This window comes from Pristiophorus japonicus, chromosome 3 (genome assembly GCF_044704955.1).
Source record: "Pristiophorus japonicus isolate sPriJap1 chromosome 3, sPriJap1.hap1, whole genome shotgun sequence".
Taxonomy (NCBI): domain Eukaryota; kingdom Metazoa; phylum Chordata; class Chondrichthyes; family Pristiophoridae; genus Pristiophorus; species Pristiophorus japonicus.
The window spans coordinates 18,736,690-18,756,808 of record NC_091979.1 but is presented as its reverse complement, the minus strand read 5'-3'; the positions used below and the strand labels follow the sequence as shown (position 1 = coordinate 18,756,808).

General features: G+C 48.3%; 1 protein-coding gene across 1 annotated transcript in view; it reads left to right on the top strand.

Moving 5' to 3' along the window:
- The first annotated feature begins 11,074 nt into the window (after window positions 1–11,074).
- The window catches only part of cnppd1 (cyclin Pas1/PHO80 domain containing 1), a 74,110-nt gene continuing 65,065 nt past the window's right edge, over window positions 11,075–20,119 (top strand). Inside the window, exon 1 of the mRNA XM_070875238.1 lies at window positions 11,075–11,156. Within this exon, the coding sequence (XP_070731339.1) occupies window positions 11,088–11,156 (69 nt within the window). The 5' untranslated portion in view covers window positions 11,075–11,087. The remainder of the gene's footprint in view (window positions 11,157–20,119) is intronic.

Genomic DNA, 20,119 nt, shown 5'->3' with positions numbered 1-20,119 from the left:
TCAGTGAACCTTCTCTGAACTGCCTTCAATTCAGGTATATCCCTCCTTAAATAAGGAAACTAAAACTATACGCAGTGCTCCAGGTGTGATCTCACCAATACTCTGTACAGTTGTAGCAGGACTTCCCTACTTATATATTCCATCCCCCTTGCAATAAAGGTCAACATTCTATTTGCCTTCCTAATTATTTACTGTACCTGCATGCTAACTTTTTGTGTTTCATGTATGAATACACCCAGATCCCTCTGTATTGTAGCATTCTGTAGTCTCTCTCCATTTAAATAATATTTTGCTTTTCTACTCTTCCTACCAAAGTCAATAACCTCCCACTTTCCCACATTATACTCCCTGCAACATTTTTGCCCACTCACTCAACCTGTCTATATCCCTTTGCAGACTCTTTGTGTCCTCCTCACAACTTGCTTTCCCACCTTTCATTGTATCGTCAGCAAACTTGGCTACATTCCACTCGGTCCCTTCATCTAAGTCATTAATATAGATTGTAAATAGTTGAGGACCCAGCACTGATCCCTGCGGCACCCCACTAGTTACTGATTGCCAACCGGAAAATGACCCATTTATCCCGACTCTCTGTTATCTGTTAGTTAGCCAATCCGCTATCCATGCTAATATATTATGTTGCTGCTCCCCCAGTTGTTCTCCTCAAACCCTGGTTAGCTGTTCCAACCTCCCCACCCTTGCACTCTGTTGGCTGTTTTCTCCCTCAATTGTCACCCCACCTCCCAATTCACAGCTTCCTCTGCACTTCCCAGTTGTCACTTCCTTTCTCAGCTGTCACTCTCCCATCGCCCTTGGCTGGATATTCCTCGTACCTGTTCCTGGCACCTCCCCATTGGTCTGTTCCTGGCACTTCCCCATTGGTCTGTTCCTGGCCCCTCCCCATTGGTTTTGTTATGTATGTAAACCTGTAAATACCATGTCTAACCATCAGAGGGCTTATCCCCTGGAGTCCCAAGGGTGGAGAGCGAACTGGACAGGCTGCAACGAGAGGACATCATTTCGCCGATCGAATTCGATGAGTGGGCCAGTCCGATTGTTCAAGTCCTTAAGGGAGATGGCACCGTAAGAATCTGTGGTGATTACAAAATAACTATCAATCGTTTCTCACTGCAGGATCAATACCCACTACCAAAGGCAGACGAACTATTTGCGACGCTGGCGAGAGGGAAAACATTCACGAAGCTGGACTTGACCTCAGCCTACATGGCGCAGGAGCTGGAGGAATCATCAAAAGGCCTCACCTGCATCAACACGCACAAAGGTCTTTTAATTTACAACCGGTGCACGTTTGGGATTCGATCGGCCGCGGCGATATTCCAGGGGAACATGGAAAGCTTGCTGAAGTCGGTCCCGTGCACCGTGGTCTTCCAGGACGACATCTTGGTTCCAGGTTAGGACACTGTCGAGCACCTGCAGAACCCGGAGGAGGTTCTTAGTCGGCTCAATCATGTGGGGCTCAGGCTAAAATGCTCGAAGTGCGTTTTCCTGGCGTGTGAAGTGCAGATCCTGGGGAGAAGAATCGCGGCGGACGGCCCACCGATTCGAAGATGGAGGCAATCAAGAATGCACCGAGACCACAGAACGTGATGGAGCTGCGGTCGTTTTTAGGACCCTTGAACTATTTTGGTAACTTCTTACCGGGTCTTAGCACATTGTTAGAACCCCTGCACTCCGTACTGCGATGGGGTAAAAGCCAAGAAAATGCCTTTGAGAAAGCTAGGAAGCTGTTATGTTCAAACAAATTGCTTGCGTTGTACGATCAATGTAAACGGTTGGTACTAGCATGTGATGCATCGTTGTACGGGGTCGGGTGTGTATTGCAACAAGGATAGTGTTAAATCCAAGGAAGAGGCATATAAATTGGCCAGAAAAAGCAGCAAACCTGAGGACTGGGAGAAATTTAGAATTCAGCAGAGGAGGACAAAGGGTTTAATTAGGAGGGGGAAAATAGAGTATGAGAGGAAACTTGCCAGGAACATAAAAACTGACTGCAAAAGCTTCGATAGATATGTGAAGAGAAAAAGATTAGTGAAGACAAACTTAGGTCCCTTGCAGTCAGATTCAGGTGAATTTATAATGGGGAACAAAGAAATGGCAGACCAGTTGAACAAATACTTTGGTTCTGTTTTCACGAAGGAAGACACAAATAACCTTCCGGAAGTACTAGGGGACTGAGGGTCGAGTGAGAAAGAGGAACTGAAGGATATCCTTATTAGGTGAGAAATTGTATTCGAGAAATTGATGGGATTGAAGGCCAATAAATCCCAGAGGCCTGATAGTCTGCACATCAGAGTACTTAAGGAAGTGGCCCAAGAGGCATTGGTGATCATTTTTCAACAATCTATACACTCTGGATCAGTTCCTATGGACTGGGGGGTAGCTAATGTAACACCACTTTTTAAAAAGGGAGGGAGAGAGAAAGTGGGTAATTATAGATCGGTTAGCCTGACATCAGTAGTGGGGAAAATGTTGGAATCAATTATTAAAGATGAAATAACAGCGCATTTGGAAAGCAGTGACAGGATCGGTCCAAGTCAACATGGATTAATGAAAGGGAAATCATGCTTGACAAATCTTCTGGAATTTTTTGAGGATGTAACTAGTAGAGTGGACAAGGGAGAACCAGTGGATGTGGTGTATTTGGACTTTCAAAAGGCTTTTGACAAGATCCCACACAAGAGATTGGTGTGCAAAATTAAAGCACATGGTATTGGGAGTAACGTACTGACGTGGATAGAGAACTGCTTGGCAGACAGGAAGCAGAGAATCGGGATAAACGGGTCCTTTTCAGAATGGCAGGCAGTGACTAGTGGGGTGCCTCAGGGCTCAGTGCTGGAACCCCAGCTATTTACAATATACATCAATGATTTGGATGAAGGAATTGAGTGTAATATCTCCAAGTTTGCAGATGACACTAAACTGGGTGGCGGTGTGAGCTGTGAGGAGGACGCTAAGAGGCTGTAGGGTGACTCGGTCAGGTTAGGTGAGTGGGTAAATGCATGGCAGATGCAGTATAATGTGGATAAATGTGAGGTTATCTACTTTGTGGGTAAAAGCACGAAGGCAGAATATTATCTGAATGGCGGCAGATTAGGAAAAGGGGAGGTGCAACGAGACCTGGGTGTCATGATACATCAGTCATTGAAAGTTGGCATGCAGGTACAGCAGGTGGTGAAGAAGGGAAATGGTATGTTGGCCTTCATAGTTAAAGGATCTGAGTATAGGAGCAGGGAGGTCTTACTGCAGTTGTACAGAGCCTTGGTGAGGCCTCACCTGGAATATTGTGTACAGTTTTGGTCTCCTAATCTGAGGAAGGACATTCTTGCTATTGAAGGAATGCAGCGAAGGTTCACCAGACTGATTCCCGGGATGGCTGATCTGACATATGAGGAGAAACTGGATCGACTGGGCCTTCATTCACTGGAGTTTAGAAGGATGAGCGGGGGTCTCATAGAAAAAGCAGGAAAGGGGAACTGAGGTGAAAGATCAGCCATGATTTTATTGAATGGTGGTGCAGGCTCGAAGGGCCAAATGGCCTACTCCTGCACCTATTTTCTATGTTTCTATGTTGCTAAGCTAATGAATTTGGGAAATTGCAACCGGTTGCTTATTCATCCAGAAGTCTGTCTAAGGCTGAGAGGGCCTACAGTATGATCGAAAAAGAAGCGTTAGCTTGTGTTTACGGGGTAAAGAAAATGCAACAATATCTGTTCGGGCTCAAATTTGAATTGGAAACCGACCAGAAGCCACTTATATCCCTCTTTTCTGAAAGCAAGGGGATAAATATGAATGCATTGGCCCACATCCAGAGATGGGCGCTCACGTTGTCCGCATACAACTACACCATCCGCCACAGGCCAGGCACAGAAAACTGCCGATGCTCTCAGTAGGCTGCCATTGTCCACCACAGGGGTGGGGATGGCACAGCCCGCAGATATAGTTATAGTAATGGAAGCATTAGTAAGTGAGCAATCACCTGTTACCACCCGACAGATTAGAACCTGGATGAGCCAGGACCCCTTACTGTCCTTAGTAAAAAACTGTGTGCTCATGGGAGTTGGTCAAGTGTCCCGTTAGAGATGCAGGAAGAAATAAAGCCGTACCAGACTGCCTCCTATGGGGTAATCGGGTAGTGGTTCCTAAAAAAGGTAGGGACACCTTCATTAGTGACCTCCACAGCATCCACCCAGGCATCGTAATGATGAAATCGATAGCCAGATCCCACGTACGGTGGTCCGGTATCGATGCAGACTTAGAGTCCTGCGTGCACAAATGTAATACATGTTCACAGTTAAGCCATGCACCCAGGGAGGCGCCACTAAGTTTATGGGTCCTGTCCCTCCAAACTGTGGTCCAGGGTCCATGTCGACTATGCAGACCCATTCTTGGGAAAAATGTTCTTAATGGTTGTAGATGCATACTCCAAATGGATTGAATGTGTGATAATGATGGCAAGCACGTCCGCTGCCAACATTGAAAGCCTGCGGGCCATGTTTGCCATGCAGGGCCTGCCTGATGTCCTTGTGAGTGACAATGGACCGTGCTTTACCAGTGCTGGGTTTAAGGAGTTCATGACCCGCAATGGGATCAAACATGTCACATCTGCCCAGTTTAAACCAGCGTCCAACGGTCAGGCAGAACGAGCAGTTGAAACAATCAAGCAGAGCTTGAAAAGGGTAACTGAAGGTGTTATGTATGTAAACCTGTAATTACCATGTCTAACCACCACAATCCCTTGGGAGCACCTGTATATAAGGAGGCCTCACAGGCTGGAGAGGGACTCTGAGATCTGTAATAAAGGACTATGATCATACTTACTTTGAGCCTGCAGCATCTAGTCTGATTCTTTATCCAAGACATAACAACTGGCGATGAGATACAGATGACGAACCCCAACGCAACAATGCAGAGAACTGTGGGCATCCTGGAAAAATTTTCGGAGGGAGATGATTGGGAAACCTTCGTGGAGCGACTTGACCAATACTTCGTGGCCAACGAGCTGGAAGGAGAAGGGAACGCTGCCGTTTGCGGGGCACCAACATATGGCCTCATGAAAAACCTCCTCGCTCCAACAAAATAAGTCGTACGATGAGCTGTGCTCACTGGTCCGGGAGCATCTAAACCCGAAGGAAAGCGTTCTGATGGCGAGGTATCGGTTCTACACGTCCAAGAGGTCTGAAGGCCAGGAAGTGGCGAGCTGAGGCGCCTTGCAGGACATTGCGAATTTGAAGGACACTTGGAGCATATGCTCAGGGACTTCTTTGGACTTGGCATTGGCCATGAAGTAATACTTCGCAAACTTTTGACTGTAGAGACCCCAACCTTGAGTAAAGCCATAGCGATAGCCCAGGTGTTTATCTCCACCAGTGACAATACCAAACAAATTTCCCAGCAAACTAGTGCTGCTGCAAGTACTGTGAACAAAGTAACATTGTTTTCGAATCGAAATGTGCATGGCAGGACTTACACACCTGCAGCTGCACGTCCGCAGATGACTCAGAGTCCGCCATCAAAGGTGGTGAATACAAGGCTATTAACACCTTGTTGGCGCTGCGGGAGTGATCATCGATTCCATTCATGCTGCTTCAAAGGATACATTTGCAAGGGCTGTGGAACAATGGGACACCTCCAACATATGTGCAGGCGAGCTGTATACCCTGCTAATCCTGCAAACCACATGTTGCAGAGGAAGACAGATCCACGGTGGATCATGATAAACCAGAGCCTCAGACCGAGGAGGCAGAGGTATATGGGGTGCACACATTTACCACAAAGTGTCCCCCGATAATGCTGAAGGTTGAATTAAATGGACTCCTGGTGTTCATGGAGCTGGACACGGGTGCAAGCCAGTCCATAATGAGCAAAAAGACTTTCCATAAGTTGTGGTGCAACAAGGCTTCAAGGCCAGTCCTGACTCCCATTCATACCAAACTTAGAACGTACACAAAGGAACTGATTCCCATAATTGGCAGTGTTACCGTAAAGGTCTCCTATGATGGAGCGGTGCAAGATTTACCACTCTGGGTGGTACCATGCGATGGCCCCACTCTGTTTGGCAGGAGCTGGCTGGGAAAGATATGATGGAACTGGGACGATGTCCGAGCGCTTTCATCCATCGACGACACCTCATGTGCCCAGGTCCTAAGCAAGTTCCCCGCTCTGTTCAATCCAGACATCGGGAAGTTCCAAGGATCAAAAGTGCAGATCCATTTGATTCCGGGGGTGCGACCCATCCATCACAAGGCGAGAGCGGTACCGAACATGATGAGAAAGAGGGTGGAGATCGAGTTGCAACACGAGGGCATCATTTCGCCAATCGAATTCAATGAATGGGCCAGTCTGATTGTTCCAGTCCTCAAGGGAGACGGCACTGTAAGAATCTGTGGTGATTACAAAGTAACTATCAATCGTTTCTCACTGCAGGATCAATACCCGCTACAAAAGGCAGAGGACCTAGTTGCGACACTGGCGGGAGGGAAAACGTTCACGAAGCTGAACTTGACCTCGGCCTACATGACGCAGGAGCTGGGGGAATCTTCGAAAGGTCTCACCTGCATCAAACATGCACAAAGGTCTTTTTGTTTACAACAGATGCCCGTTTGTGATTCGATCGTCCGCGGCAATATTCCAGAGGAACTTGGAAAGCTTGCTGAAGTCAGTTCCGCGCACTGTGGTCTTCCAGAACAACATCTTGGTTACAGGTCAGGATACCGTCGAGCACCTGCAGAACCTGGAGGAGGTTCTTAATCGGCTTAGTTGTGTTGGGCTCAGGCTAAGACGCTCGAAGTGCGTTTTCCTGGCACCTGAAGTGGAGTTCCTGGGGAGAAGAATATGGATGAGCCAATGTTACTTGGCATCAGTCCCACCGATTCGAAGACGAAGGCAATCAAAAACGCACCAAGACCACAGAACATGACGGAGCTGCGGTTGTTTCTAGGACTCCTGAACTATTTTGGTAACTTCTTACCGGGTCTTAGCACATTGTTAGAACCCCTGCACTCTTTACTGCGTAAAGGAGATGAATGGGTATGGGTAAAAGCCAAGAAAATGTCTTTGAGAAAGCTAGGAAACTGTTATGTTCAAACAAATTGCTTGTGTTGTACAATCCATGTAAACGTTTGGTACTAGCATGTGATGCGTCGTCGTACGGGGTCGGGTGTGTATTGCAACAAGCTAATGAATTTGGGAAATTGCAACTGGTTGCTTATGCATCCAGAAGTCTGTCTAATGCTGAGAGGGCCTACAGTATGATTGAAAAAGAAGCATTAGCGTGTGTTTACGGGGTAAAGAAAATGCATCAATATCTGTTCGGGCTCAAATTTGAATTGGAAACTGACCATAAACCGCTTATATCCCTGGTTTCTGAAAATAAGGGGATAAATACGAAAGCATCGGCCCGCATCCAGAGATGGGCGCTCACATTGTCCGCATACAACTACGCCATCCGCCACAGACCAGACACAGAAAACTGTGCTGATGCTCTCTGTAGGCTGCCATTGCCCACCACCGGGGTGGAGATGGCACAGCCTGCAGATTTAGTTATGGTAATGGAATCATTCGAGAGTGATTACCTGTTACCGCCCAACAGATTAGAACCTAGATGAGCCAGGAGCCCTTACTATCCTTAGTAAAAAAAACTGTGTGCTCCACGGGAGTTGGTCTAGTGTCCCGTTAGAGATGCAGGAAGAAATAAAGCCGTACTAGCGGCGCGAAGATGAAATGTCCATACAGGCAGACTGCCTCCTATGGGGTAATCGGATAGTTGTGCCAAAAAAGGGCAGGGACGCTTTCATTAGTGATCTCCACAGCACCCACCCAGGATTCGTAATGATGAAAGCGATAGCCATATCCCACGTGTGGTGGCCCGGTATCGATGCAGACTTAGAGTCCTGTGTGCACAAATGTAATAGATGTTCCCAGTTAAGCAATGCACCCAGGGAGACGCCACTAAGTTTATGGTCTTGGCCCTCCAAACTGTGGTCGAGGGTTCATGTCGACTATGCAGGCCCATTCTTGGGAAAAATGTTTTTAATGATTGTATGGATTGAATGTGTGATAATGTCGGTAAGCACGTCCGCTGCCACCATTGAAAGCCTACGGGCCATGTTTGCCATGCACGGCCTGCCTGATGTGCTTGTAAGTGACAATGGGCCATGCTTTACCAGTGCTGAATTCAAGGAATTCATGACCCGCAATGGGGTTAAACATGTCACGTCTGCCCCGTTTAAGCCAGCGTCCAACGGTCAGGCAGAATGAGCAGTTCAAACAATCAAGCAGAGCTTGAAAAGGGTAAACGAAGGCTCACTGCAGACTCGCTTATCCTGAGTCTTGTTTAGTTACCGCACAAACCCCACTCACTCACCGGGGTCCCTCCTGCTGAACTGCTCATGAAGAGGGCACTTAAGACAAGGCTCTCGTTAGTCCACCGTGATCTTCACGAACAGGTAGAGAGCAGGCAGCTTCAACTGAATACATATTATGATCGCGCAAATGTGTCACGCGAAATTGAAGTAATTGATCCTGTATTTGTGTTGATCTATGGACAAGGTCCCAAGTGGATTGCTGGCACAGTTTTGGCCAAAGAGGGGAGTAGGATGTTTGTGGTCAAATGGAATCACCTGCTGAAAACACTTGTATCAAACCAAACCCATATTTACAGACTATCCAGGACAAACCACAATAGACTTCACCTTTGTCGACCCTCCAACATATATGCAAGTGGCAACCGACCCAGCGGTTGATCACGAAGCAGAACCCATCACCCGCAGCAGCCCAGCAGGACTCACCACCCCCAGCAGCCCAGCAAGACCAGCTGCGTAGCAGCCCAGCGAGGGCCCAATAAACAACTCAACAAAACCAACATTTGCACCGAGATGATCAACCAGGGAAAGGAAGGCCCCAGATCGACTCACATTGTAAATAGTTACACTGTTGACTTTGGAGGGGGGGGGGGGGGTTGCTGTTGCTATGTATGTAAACCTGTAATTACCATGTGTAACCACCAGAGAGCTTATCCCCTGGAGTCCCAAGGGATCCCACAATCCCTTGGGAGCACCTGTATATAAGGACAGCCTCACAGGCTGGAGAGGCACTCTGAGATCTACAATAAAGGACTACGGTCACACTTACTTTGAGCTTGCAGCATCTAGTCTGACTTTTATCCAAGACATAACAGAAGGCTCACTGCAGACTCGCTTATCCCGAGTCCTGCTTAGTTACTGCACAAGACCCCATTCGCTCACTGGTGTCCCTCCCGCTAAACTGCTCATGAAAAGGGCACTTAAGACAAGGCTCTCGCTAATCCACCTTGATCTACACGAACAGGTAGAGAGCAGGCGGCTTCAACAGAATACATATCATGGTCGCGCAAATGTGTTACGCAAAATTGAGTTAAATGATCCTGTATTTGTGTTGAACTATGGACAAGGTCCCAAGTGGTTTCCTGGCACTGTTTTGGCCAAAGAGGGGAGTAGGGTGTTTGCGGTCAAACTCTCAAATGGACTCACCTGCAAGAAACACTTGGACCAAACCAAACTCAGATTTATGGACTATCCAGAACAACCTACAATAGACTCCACCTTTTACGACCCTCCAACAAACACACAAGTGGCAACTGACCCAGCGGTTGACCATGAAGCAGAACCTATCACCTGCAGCAGCCCAGCAGGACTCACCACCCCCAGCAGCCCAGCAAGGCCAGCTGCGCAGCAACCCAGCAAGGGCCCAACAAACGACTCACCAAAACCAGCATTTGCACCAAGACTATCAACCAGGGAAAGGAAGGTCCCAGATCGACTCACATTGTAAATAGTTACACTACTGACTTTTTTTTGGGGTGGGGGAGTGTTATTATGTATGTAAATCTGTAAATACCATGTCTAACCACTAGAGGGCTTGTTCCCTGGAGTCCCTGGAGTCCATTGTGGGATCCCTTGGGAGCACCTGTATATAAGGAGGCCTCACAGGCTGGAGAGGCACTCTGAGATCTGTAATAAAGGACTACGGTCACAACTTACTTTGAGCTTGCAGTATCTAGTCTGACTCTTTATTCAAGACATAACAGGTTTGTTCCTGGCTCCTTCCCATTGGTTTGTTCCTGGCTCACAATCCACCCATTGGTCTGTTCCTGCCCCCTTCCCATTGGTATGTTCATCATTTGTCCCCATTGCTGTTCCTGGCCCCTCCCCATTGGCTTGTTCCTGGCCCCACCACATTGCTGTTCCTGGCCCCTCCCCATTGGCTTGTTCCTGGCCCCACCACATTGCTGTTCCTGGCCCCTCCCCATTGGTCTGTTCCTGGCCCCACCCTATTGGTTTGTTCCTGGCCCCTCCCCATTGGTTTATTCATGGCCCCTCCCCATTGGTCTGTTCATGACCCCTCCCCATTGGTATGTTCATCATTTGTCCCCATTGCTGTTCCTGGCCCCTCCCCATTGGCTTGTTCCTGGCCCCACCACATTGCTGTTCCTGGCCCCTCCCCATTGGTCTGTTCCTGGCCCCACCCTATTGGTTTGTTCCTGGCCCCTCCCCATTGGTTTATTCATGGCCCCTCCCCATTGGTCTGTTCATGACCCCTCCCCATTGGTATGCTCATCATTTGTCCCCATTGCGGTTCCTGGCCCCTCCCCATTGGTTTATTCATGGCCCCTCCCCATTGGTCTGTTCATGACCCCTCCTCATTGGTATGCTCATCATTTGTCCCCATTGCGGTTCCTGGCCCCTCCCCATCGGTTTGTTCCTGGCCCCTCCCACATTAGACTTGTCCCGCCCCTCCATGGCCCCACGCCCTCCCGTGTGGCCACGCCCCCTCCCTCCTGTCCCCCCGTGGCCCCGCCCCCCTCTTGGTCCCGTCCTTCCCCCCTCCCTTTTGGCACCGTCCTTCTCCCCCTCCCTCTTGGCCCCGCCCCTCCATGGCCCCGCCACCTCCCCTGTGGCCCTGCCCCTGCCCCTCCCTGCCCTCCCGCTGTGGCCCCGCCCCCAATTGGCCCCACGCCCCCGTTCTCTCGTCACGCCCTCTTTGACTCCTCCCCCTGCCCGCGGCCCCGCCCCGCCGTTGCTGGGACGAAGATGGCGGACTGGGTGGACTCGCTCTTTGACTCGCGCAGCTTCCCGTGCTGTGGGCGGCAGGAGTTCAGTGTGAGTGTCCGCCCGCACCCCGCCCCCGGCCCCCGGCCCGCCTGCGCCGCCCGCCCGGTTCCCGGGCTCCCTGCCTCACCCTCTCCCCGGGCCCGACCCCCGCCTCACCCTCTCCTCGGGCCCGGTCCCCGCCTCACCCACTTCCCCCGGGCCCGCTCCACCTCTCCCTCACCCTGCCCCCGGGCCCGCTCCCCGCGCACACACCGGGCCTCGGGCTGGCGTCGAGCCGCTGCCGGCACTCAGCTCCGCCGGGCGAGGAGCTCCAGCGCGGGGCTCGGGAGGCTGGGGGTGACGCCGGTGATAGTTACCCAGTTTAGTTATTGTATAACATTTTAATGTAAGGCTGTTGATTTTTCATCTCTTCAAATGTGGAAAGGGCGGGGTGGGGAGTCAGGAATGAAAGACTTGCATTTATATAGCGCCTTTCACGACCACTGGATGTCCCAAAGCGCTTTACAGCCAATGAAGTACTTTTGGAGTGCAGTCACTGTTGTAATGTGGGAAACGCGGCAGCCAATTTGTGCACAGCAAGCTCCCACAAACAGCAACATGATACTGAGCCGGATAATCTGTTTTTTAGTGATGTTGATTGAGGGATAAATATTGGCCCCAGGACACCGGGGATAGCTCTTCTTCGCAATAGTGCCCTGGGATCTCTTACATCCTGAGGGCAGACGGGGCCTCGGTTTAACATCTCATCCGAAAGACAAGATGAGCTGGGAGAGGGAATGGAGGGGCCGCCCCAGGGTACAGGTTGGACTCGGCGGGCAAGGAGAAGGGGTTTACCTCGGTCACAAACCAGTTCACGAAGGTTGACTTGTCTGAGGTGAGAGTAGAGAGATCAAGCCGAAAGAAGAAAGACTTTCATTTCTGCAACACTTTGCCTTTCACGGCCACCAGACATCCCAATACTCTTTAAAACAACTTGTATTTATATAGCGCCTTTAACCTAGTGAAACGTCTCTAGGCTCTTCACAGTAGTTTTATGTGATAAAAATTTGACACCGAGCCACATAAGTAGAAATTAGCGCAATGGACCAAAAGCTTGCTCAAAGAGGTATGTTTTAAGGAGCGTCTTGAAGGATGAAATAAAGGTAGAGAGGTGGAGAGGTTTGGCAGGGAGTTCCAGAGCTTGGGGCCCAGACACCAGAAGGCAGCAGACATCTCTGGGAGGGTGGCTTTGTGGGGCTGGGGCAGATTACAGAGATAGGAGGGGCGGGACCATGGAGTGATTTGTAAGCAAGGATGAGAATTTTGAAATCGAAGCATTGCTTAACCAGGAGCCAATGTAGGACAGCGAGCACACAGGGGTGATGTCAACATCTTCACCGAGGCGTACGAAAGCATAGGCTTTGCACTAAACATCCGTAAGACAAAGGTCCTCCACCAACCTGACCCCGCCACATTGCACTGCAACCCAAGTCATCAAGATCCATGGTGCAGCCGTGGACAACATGGACCAGCTTCCATATCTCGCGAGCCTATTATCAGCAAGGGCAGACATCGACGACGAGGTTCGAACACTCTCTTCCTCAGGCGGCCTTTGGCCGCCTGAGGAAGAGAGTGTTCGAAGCTCAGTCCCTCAAATCAGCCACCAAGCTCATGATCTACAGGGCTGTAGTGATTACCCGCCCTCCTGTATGGCTCAGAGACGTGAAGCATATACAGTAGACACCTCAAATCGCAGAGAAATGCCACCAACGACGTCTCCGCAAGATCCTGCAAATCCCCTGGGAGGACATGTGCACCAACGTTAGTGTCCTCGATGAGGCCAACATCCCCAGCATCGAAGCACTGACCGCGGTCGACCAGCTCCGTTGGGCGGGCCACCTTGTTCGCATGCCTGACACAAAGCAAGCGCTCTACTTGGAACTCCTATATGGCAAGCGAGCCCAAGGTGGGCAGAGGAAACGCTTCAAGGACACACAAAGCCGCCTTGATAAACTGCAACATCCCCACCGACACCTGGGAGTCCCTGGCCAAAGACTGCCCTAAGTGGAGGATGAGCATCCAGGAAGGAGCTGAGCACCTCGAGTCTTGTCGCCGAGAGCATGCAGAAATCAAGCGCAGGCAGCGGAAGGAGCGTGTGGCAAACCAGTCCCACCCACCCTTTCCTTTAACGACTGACTGTCCCACCTGTGACAGAGACTGTAATTTCCATATTGGACTGTTCAGTCACCTAAGAACTCACTTTTAGAGTGGAAGCAAGTCTTCCTCGATTTCGAGGGACTGCCTATGATGATGGGTGAGCGGGACTTGTTGCGAGTTAGGACACGGGTTGCCGACTTTTGGATGACCTCAAGTTGCCAATAAAGAGGTGTTTACGCAGACGTTTGGTGGCAGAGAAGACAAGCTGGGGGTTATCCTTGCACCACAGGATTATCCTAGAATACTGCGCAGTGTGGCAGGTGAGTGGCAGAACTGGTGGCGGACGGTTAATCTCCCGCTGTGAGCCAGATATGCTCAAGTCGGTGTTCTTTGGACTTGGAAAGAACAAAGATGGTGGCTAGACCAAGGAGAAGGGATGGGAAACAGTTCAGGATTTGGCTGGGAACAAGGGTGTCAAAGGAAGGCAGAAAAGATTGAACAAATTAGCAGATGTAAAGGTGCATGGACAGCCAAAGTCTAGGTAATTGAGAGATTGAAAGTGTAGTTGTATCAATCAGCTGTGGCTCAGTGGGTAGCACACTCACCTGAGTCAGAAGGTTGTGGGTTCAAGTCCCACTCCAGGGCGCACAAATCTAGGTTGACACTCCAGTGCAGTGCTGAGGGAGTTCTGCATTGTAGGAGGTGCCATCTTTCAGATGAGCCATTAAACCGAGGCCCTGTCTGCCCCCTCAGGTGGACGTAAAAGATCCCATGGCACTATTTCGAAGAAGAGCAGGGGATTTATCCCCGCTGTCCTGGGCCAATATTTATCCCTCAATCAAGATAAAACAAACAGATGATCTGGTCATTATCACATTGCTGAATGTGTGAGCTTGCGCAAGCTGGTTGCCACATTTCCCACATTACAACAGTGATTATACTCCAAATTTACTTCATTGGCTGTAAAAGCGCTTTGAGATGTCCGGTGGTCGTGGACAGGATAGATGCAGGAAGAATGTTCCCGTGCTGGGGAACTCCAGAGCCAGGGGTCACAGTCTAAGGATATGGGGTAAGTCATATAAGACCGAGATGAGGAGACACTTTTTCACCCAGAGAGGGTGAACCTGTGGAATTCCCTACCACAGAAAGTTGTTGAATCCAGTTCGTTGGATATATTCAAAAGGGAGTTAGATGTGGCCCTTATAACTAAAGGGATCAGGGGGTATGGAGAGAAGGCAGGAGTGGGGTACTGAAGTTGCAGGCTTGAAGGGCCGAATGGCCTACTCCTGCACCTATTTTCTATGTTTCTATGAAAGGCGCTATATAAATACAAGTCTTTTCTTTATTAATGATGGATTTCCTAATTGTATTGTGTATATGTTTTATAGTGTCACTATTTTATATGGCAGTGTGGGTGTAGTTATACTGTTACTAGTGTGTTGCTGTGAAGTGATTTCATTTAAGAGTTGTGACCCCAATTTGATCAAGAAGTGCTCCTCAAACCACTTCGACTTGACATCCTAGTGTGGTATCAAAATGGGCCTCGAGTGGGAGGGAGCGGTTAGATTTGCTGGGACTTAAATGAACCGGAGCAGGGTTTTTTTTGTACACGTTCAGAATGTCAACACTCCTTGTATTTTCAAAAACACTCACAAATTGCTGAGTAGGGAGCAGGCCTTTCTGCCAAAGTTCTTCTGCAGCTTGAGACCATTCGTGCGGAATGACCCCAGCCCCAGAGGCCCCTTGTTGAGCCAGGCTGAAGTTGAAATGTTTAGCGATTGGGGGGAAAAAAAAAATAACCTGTCACTTGCCCCTCGGGCAGCCAAAGAAAAGTTTGCCGGGCGCACACAGGCCTTCCAACCTGATGAAAATTTTATGAGGATGCAAATTCAGCCAAATGTCACCGGTGTGAGGTGGAGTCACAGCTGGGGATTCGCTGGCTTGCTTTATGCACCCAACAGTTCTCTGAGCTAGCATAAAGCATTTATACAAACCATACCAGCAAGCATAAGTAAGGAGGGAGCAGCATGTGTGAAATACAATTAATTAGAAATAATGCTGATTTGGAACCTCTGAACATATTTTTTCGTAGATAGTTAGGAGTTTTGAGGCAAATCAAGGGAAACTGCTTGCAGTGATTGATGAGTCGGTAACTAGAGGCCATTTATTCACGAATGAGGGAGAGGTGTGGAGTGGAGGAATTTTATTTTACCTTTTTTAATCATCATAGGCAGTCCCTCGAAATCGAGGAAGACTTGCTTCCACTCCAAAAGTGAGTTCTCAGGTGACTGAACAGTCCAGTACAGGAATTACAGTCTCTGTCACAGGTGGGACAGACAGTCGTCGAGGGGAAGGTGGGTGGGACAGGTTTGCCCCGTGCTGCCTGCGCTTGTTTTCTGCATGCTCTCGGCGACGAGACTCGAGGTGCTCAGCGCCCACCCGGATGCTCTTCCTCCACTTAGGGCGGTCTTTGGCCAGGGACTCCCAGGTGTTGGTGGGGATGTTGAACTTTATCAGGGAGGCTTTGAGGGTGTCCTTGTAACGTTTCCTCTGCCCCTTTGGGGGGGGGGGGGTGCTCGCTTGCCTGCCATGTTGCAGCTATCAGAAGCAGAATCCATAACTGCTTTTCAAAGGGAGATATGGATAAATATTTACAGACAATGGATAGCACAGGAACCAATGCAACTGGTCCATGCTGGTGGTTATGCTCCACACTAGCCTCCAATACTGTACTTCATCTCAACCCATCACTATATCCTGTTCATTTCTCCCTCAGCTTCCCCTTAAATGATTATTTCAAAAAATATTTTCAGGGCAGGAGAATAGGACTACAACTTAATAGGACAGAATGTATAAACACAAGTGTATCAGAAAGTGGAGTCAAAGCAGGAAAAAATGGTTTAAAAAAAAAAAGCACATTTAAAAGCTCTTTATCTGAATGCACGCAGCATTCGTAACAAAATAGATGAGTTGACGGTACAAATAGATATAAATTGGTATGATCTGATAGCCATTGCGGAGACGTGGTTGCAAGGTGACCAAGGCTGGGAACTAAATATTCAGGGGTATTTGACAATTCGGAAGAACAGACAAAGGAAAAGGAGGTGGGGTACGAATAAAGGATGAGATCAGTGCGTTAGTGAGAAACAATATTGGCTCAGAAGATCAAGATTTTGAAACAGTTTGGGTGGAGATAAGGAATAATAAGGGGAAAAAGTCGCTGGTAGGCGTAGTCTATAGGCCCCCCAACAGTAGCAACTCTGTTGGATGGAGCATGAATCAAGAAATAATGGAGGCTTGTAATAAAAGAACGGCAATAATCATGGGCGATTTTTAATCTTCATATTGATTGGACAAAGCAAATTGGCCAGGGTAGCCTTGAGGAAGAGTTCATAGAGTGTATCTGGGATAGTTTCCTTGAAGAGTACGTTGCGGAACCAACCAGGGAGCAGGCTATCTTGGATCTGGTCTTGTGTAATGAAACAGGATTAATAAATGATCTCGTAGTAAAGGATCCTCTAGGAATGAGTGACCATAACATGGTTGAATTTCAAATTCAGTTGGAGGGTGAGAAAGGTGGATCTCAAACCAGTGTCCTAAGCTTAAATAAAGGAGACTACAAAGGTATGAAGGCAGAGTTGGCTAAAGTGGACTGGGAAAATAGATTAAAGTGTGGGATGGTTGATGAGCAGTGGCAGCCATTTAAGGAGATATTTCATAACTCTCAACAAAAATATATTCCAATGAGAAGGAAAAACTGTAAGAGAAGGGATAACCATTCGTGGCTAACTAAGGAAATAAGGGATCATCATCATCATAGGCAGTCCAGTGGAATCGAGGAAGACTCTTAAAATGAGCTCTTAGGTGGCTGAACAGTCCAATACGAGAGCCACAGTCGTTGTCACAGGTGGGGCAGATTGTCGTTGAGGGAAAGGGTGGGTGGGACAAGTTTGCCGCACGCTCTTTCTGCGACCTGCGCTTGATTTCTGCATGCTCTCGGCGACGAGACTCAAGGTGCTCAGCGCCCTCCCGGATGCACTTCCTCCACTTAGGGCGGTCTTTACCAGGAACTCCCAGGTGTCGGTGGGGATGTTGCACTTTTTCAGGGAGGCTTTGAGGGTGTCCCGTAGCGTTTCCTCTGCCCACCTTTGGTTCGTTTGCCATGAAGGAGATTCGAGTAGAGCGCTTGCTTTGGGAGTCTTGTCTGGCATGCGAACGATGTGGCCTGCCCAGCGGAGCTGATCGAGTGTGGTCAGTGCTTCAATGCTGGGGATGTTGGCCTGGTCGAGGACGCTAATGTTGGTGCGTCTGTCCTCCCAGGGGATTTGTAGGAACTTGCGGAGGTATCGTTAGTAGTATTTCTCCAGCGACTTGAGATGTCTACTGTACATGGTCCATGTCTCTAAGCCATACAGGAGGGTGGGTATTACTACGGCCCTGTAGACCATGAGCTTGGTGGCAGTTTTAAGGACCTGGTCTTCAAACAATCTTTTCCTCGGCGACCGAAGGCTGCACTGATGCACTGGAGGCGGTGTTGAATCTCGTCGTCAGTGTCTGCTCTTGTTGATAAGAGGCTCCCGAGGTATGGGAAATGGTCCACGTTGTCCAGGGCCGCGCCGTGGATCTTGATGACTGGGGGGGGCAGTGCTGTGTGGCGAGGACAGGCTGGTGGGGGACCTTTGTCTTACGGATGTTTAGCGTAAGGCCCATGCTTTTGTATGCTTCAGTAAATACGTCGACTATGTCCTCGATTTCAGCCTCTGTATGTGCGCAGATTGTAAGAGAAGGGATAACCATCCATGGCTAACTAAGGAAATAAGGGATGGTATCAAATTGAGAACAAGGGCATACAAAGTAGCCAAGACTAGTGGGAGTCCAGAGGACTAGGAAACTTTTAAAAGCCAGCAAAGAACGACTTACAAAAATAGCGAGGGAAGATAGATTATGAAAGCAAACTAGCACAAAATATAAAAACAGATAGTAAAAGTTTCTGCAGGTACATAAAAAGGAAAAGAGTGACTAAAGTAAATGTTGGTCCCCTAGAGGATGAGACTGGGGAATTAATAATGGAGCACAGGGAAATGGCAGAGACTTTGAACAAATATTTTGTATCGCTCTTCACGGTAGAAGACACTAAAAGCATCCCATGGGGCAATAGGGAGGGAGGAACTCAATACAATCACTATCACTAAAGAAGTAGTACTCGGTAAAATAATGGGACTAAAGATGGACAAGTCCCCTGGACCTGATGGCTGCAGGGATAGCGGATGCATTGGTTGTAATCTACCAAAATTGCCTGGATTCTGGGAGGTCACAGCTGATTGGAAAACCGCAAATGTAACACCCTTATTTAAAAAAATAAGGCAGACAGAAAGCAGGAAACTATAGACCAGTTAGCCTAACATCTGTCGTTGGGGAAAATACTGAGTCCATTATTAAGGAAGCAGTAGCAGGACATTTGGAAAAGCATAATTCAATCAAGCAGAGTCAACATGGTTTTATGAAAGGGAAATCATGTTTGACAAATTTGCTGGAGTTCTTTGAGGATGTAACGAGCAGGGTGGATTAGGGGGGACCAGTGGATGTGGTGTATTTGGATTTCCAGAAGGCATTTGATAAGATGCCACAAAGGGTTACTGCACAAGATAAAAGTTCACGGGGTTGGGGGCAATATATTAGCATTGATAGAGGATTGGCTAACTAACAGAAAACAGAGAGTCGGAATAAATGGGTCATTTTCTGGTTGGCAAACAGTAACTGATGGGGTGCCGCAGGGATTGGTGCTAGGCCATCAACTATTTACAATCTATATTAATGACTTGGATGAAGGGACCGAGTGTAATGTAGCCATTTGCTGATGATGAAGATCAAATTGGGAGAGCAAATTGTGAGGAGGACACAACAAATCTGCAAAGGGATATAGACAGGCTAAGTGAGTGGGCAAAAATTTGGCAGATGGAGTATACTATGGGGAAGTGTGAGGTTATCCACTTTGGCAGGAAAAATAAAAAAACTATTATTTAAATAGAGAGAAATTACAAAATGCTGTAGTACAGAGGGATCTGGGCGTCCTTGTGCATGAAACACAAAACATTAGTATGCAGGTACAGCAAGTAATCAGGAAGACAAATGAAATGTTGGCCTTTATTGCAAGGGGCATAGAGTATAAAAACAGAGAAGTCCTGCTACAACTGGACAGGGTATTGGTGAGGTCATGGGAGTACTGCGTACAGTTTTGGTCTCCGTATTTAAGGAAGAATGTACTTGTATTGGAGGCTGTTCAGAGAAGGTTCACTCAGTTGATTCCGCAGATATGGGGATTGACTTATGAGGAAACGTTGAATAGTTTGGGCCGCTACTAATTGGAGTTCAGAAAAATGAGAGGTGATCGTATTGAAACGTATAAGATAATGAGGAGGCTCAACAAGGTGGATGCAGAGAGGATATTTCCACTCATGGGGGAAAGTAAAACTAGGGGACATAGTTTCAGAATAAGGGGCCGCCCACTTAAAACTGAGATGAGGAGAAATTTTTCTTTCAGAGGGTTGTAAATCTATGGAATTCTCTGCCCCAGAGAGCTGTGGAGGCTGGGTCATTGAATATATTTAAGGTGGAGATAGACAGATTTTTGAGCGATAAGGGAATAAAGGGTTATTGGGAGCGGGCAGGAAAGTGGAACTGAGTCCATGATCTGATCAACCATGATCTTATTGAATGGCGGAACAGGCTCGAGGGGCCAAATGGCCTGCTCCTGCTCCTATTATGTTCTTATGTAACAACAACAACTTGTATTCATATAGCACCTTTTAGGAAGTGAAACGCCCCAAGGCGCTTCACAAGAGTATTATGATAAAAATTTGACACTGAGCTGCATA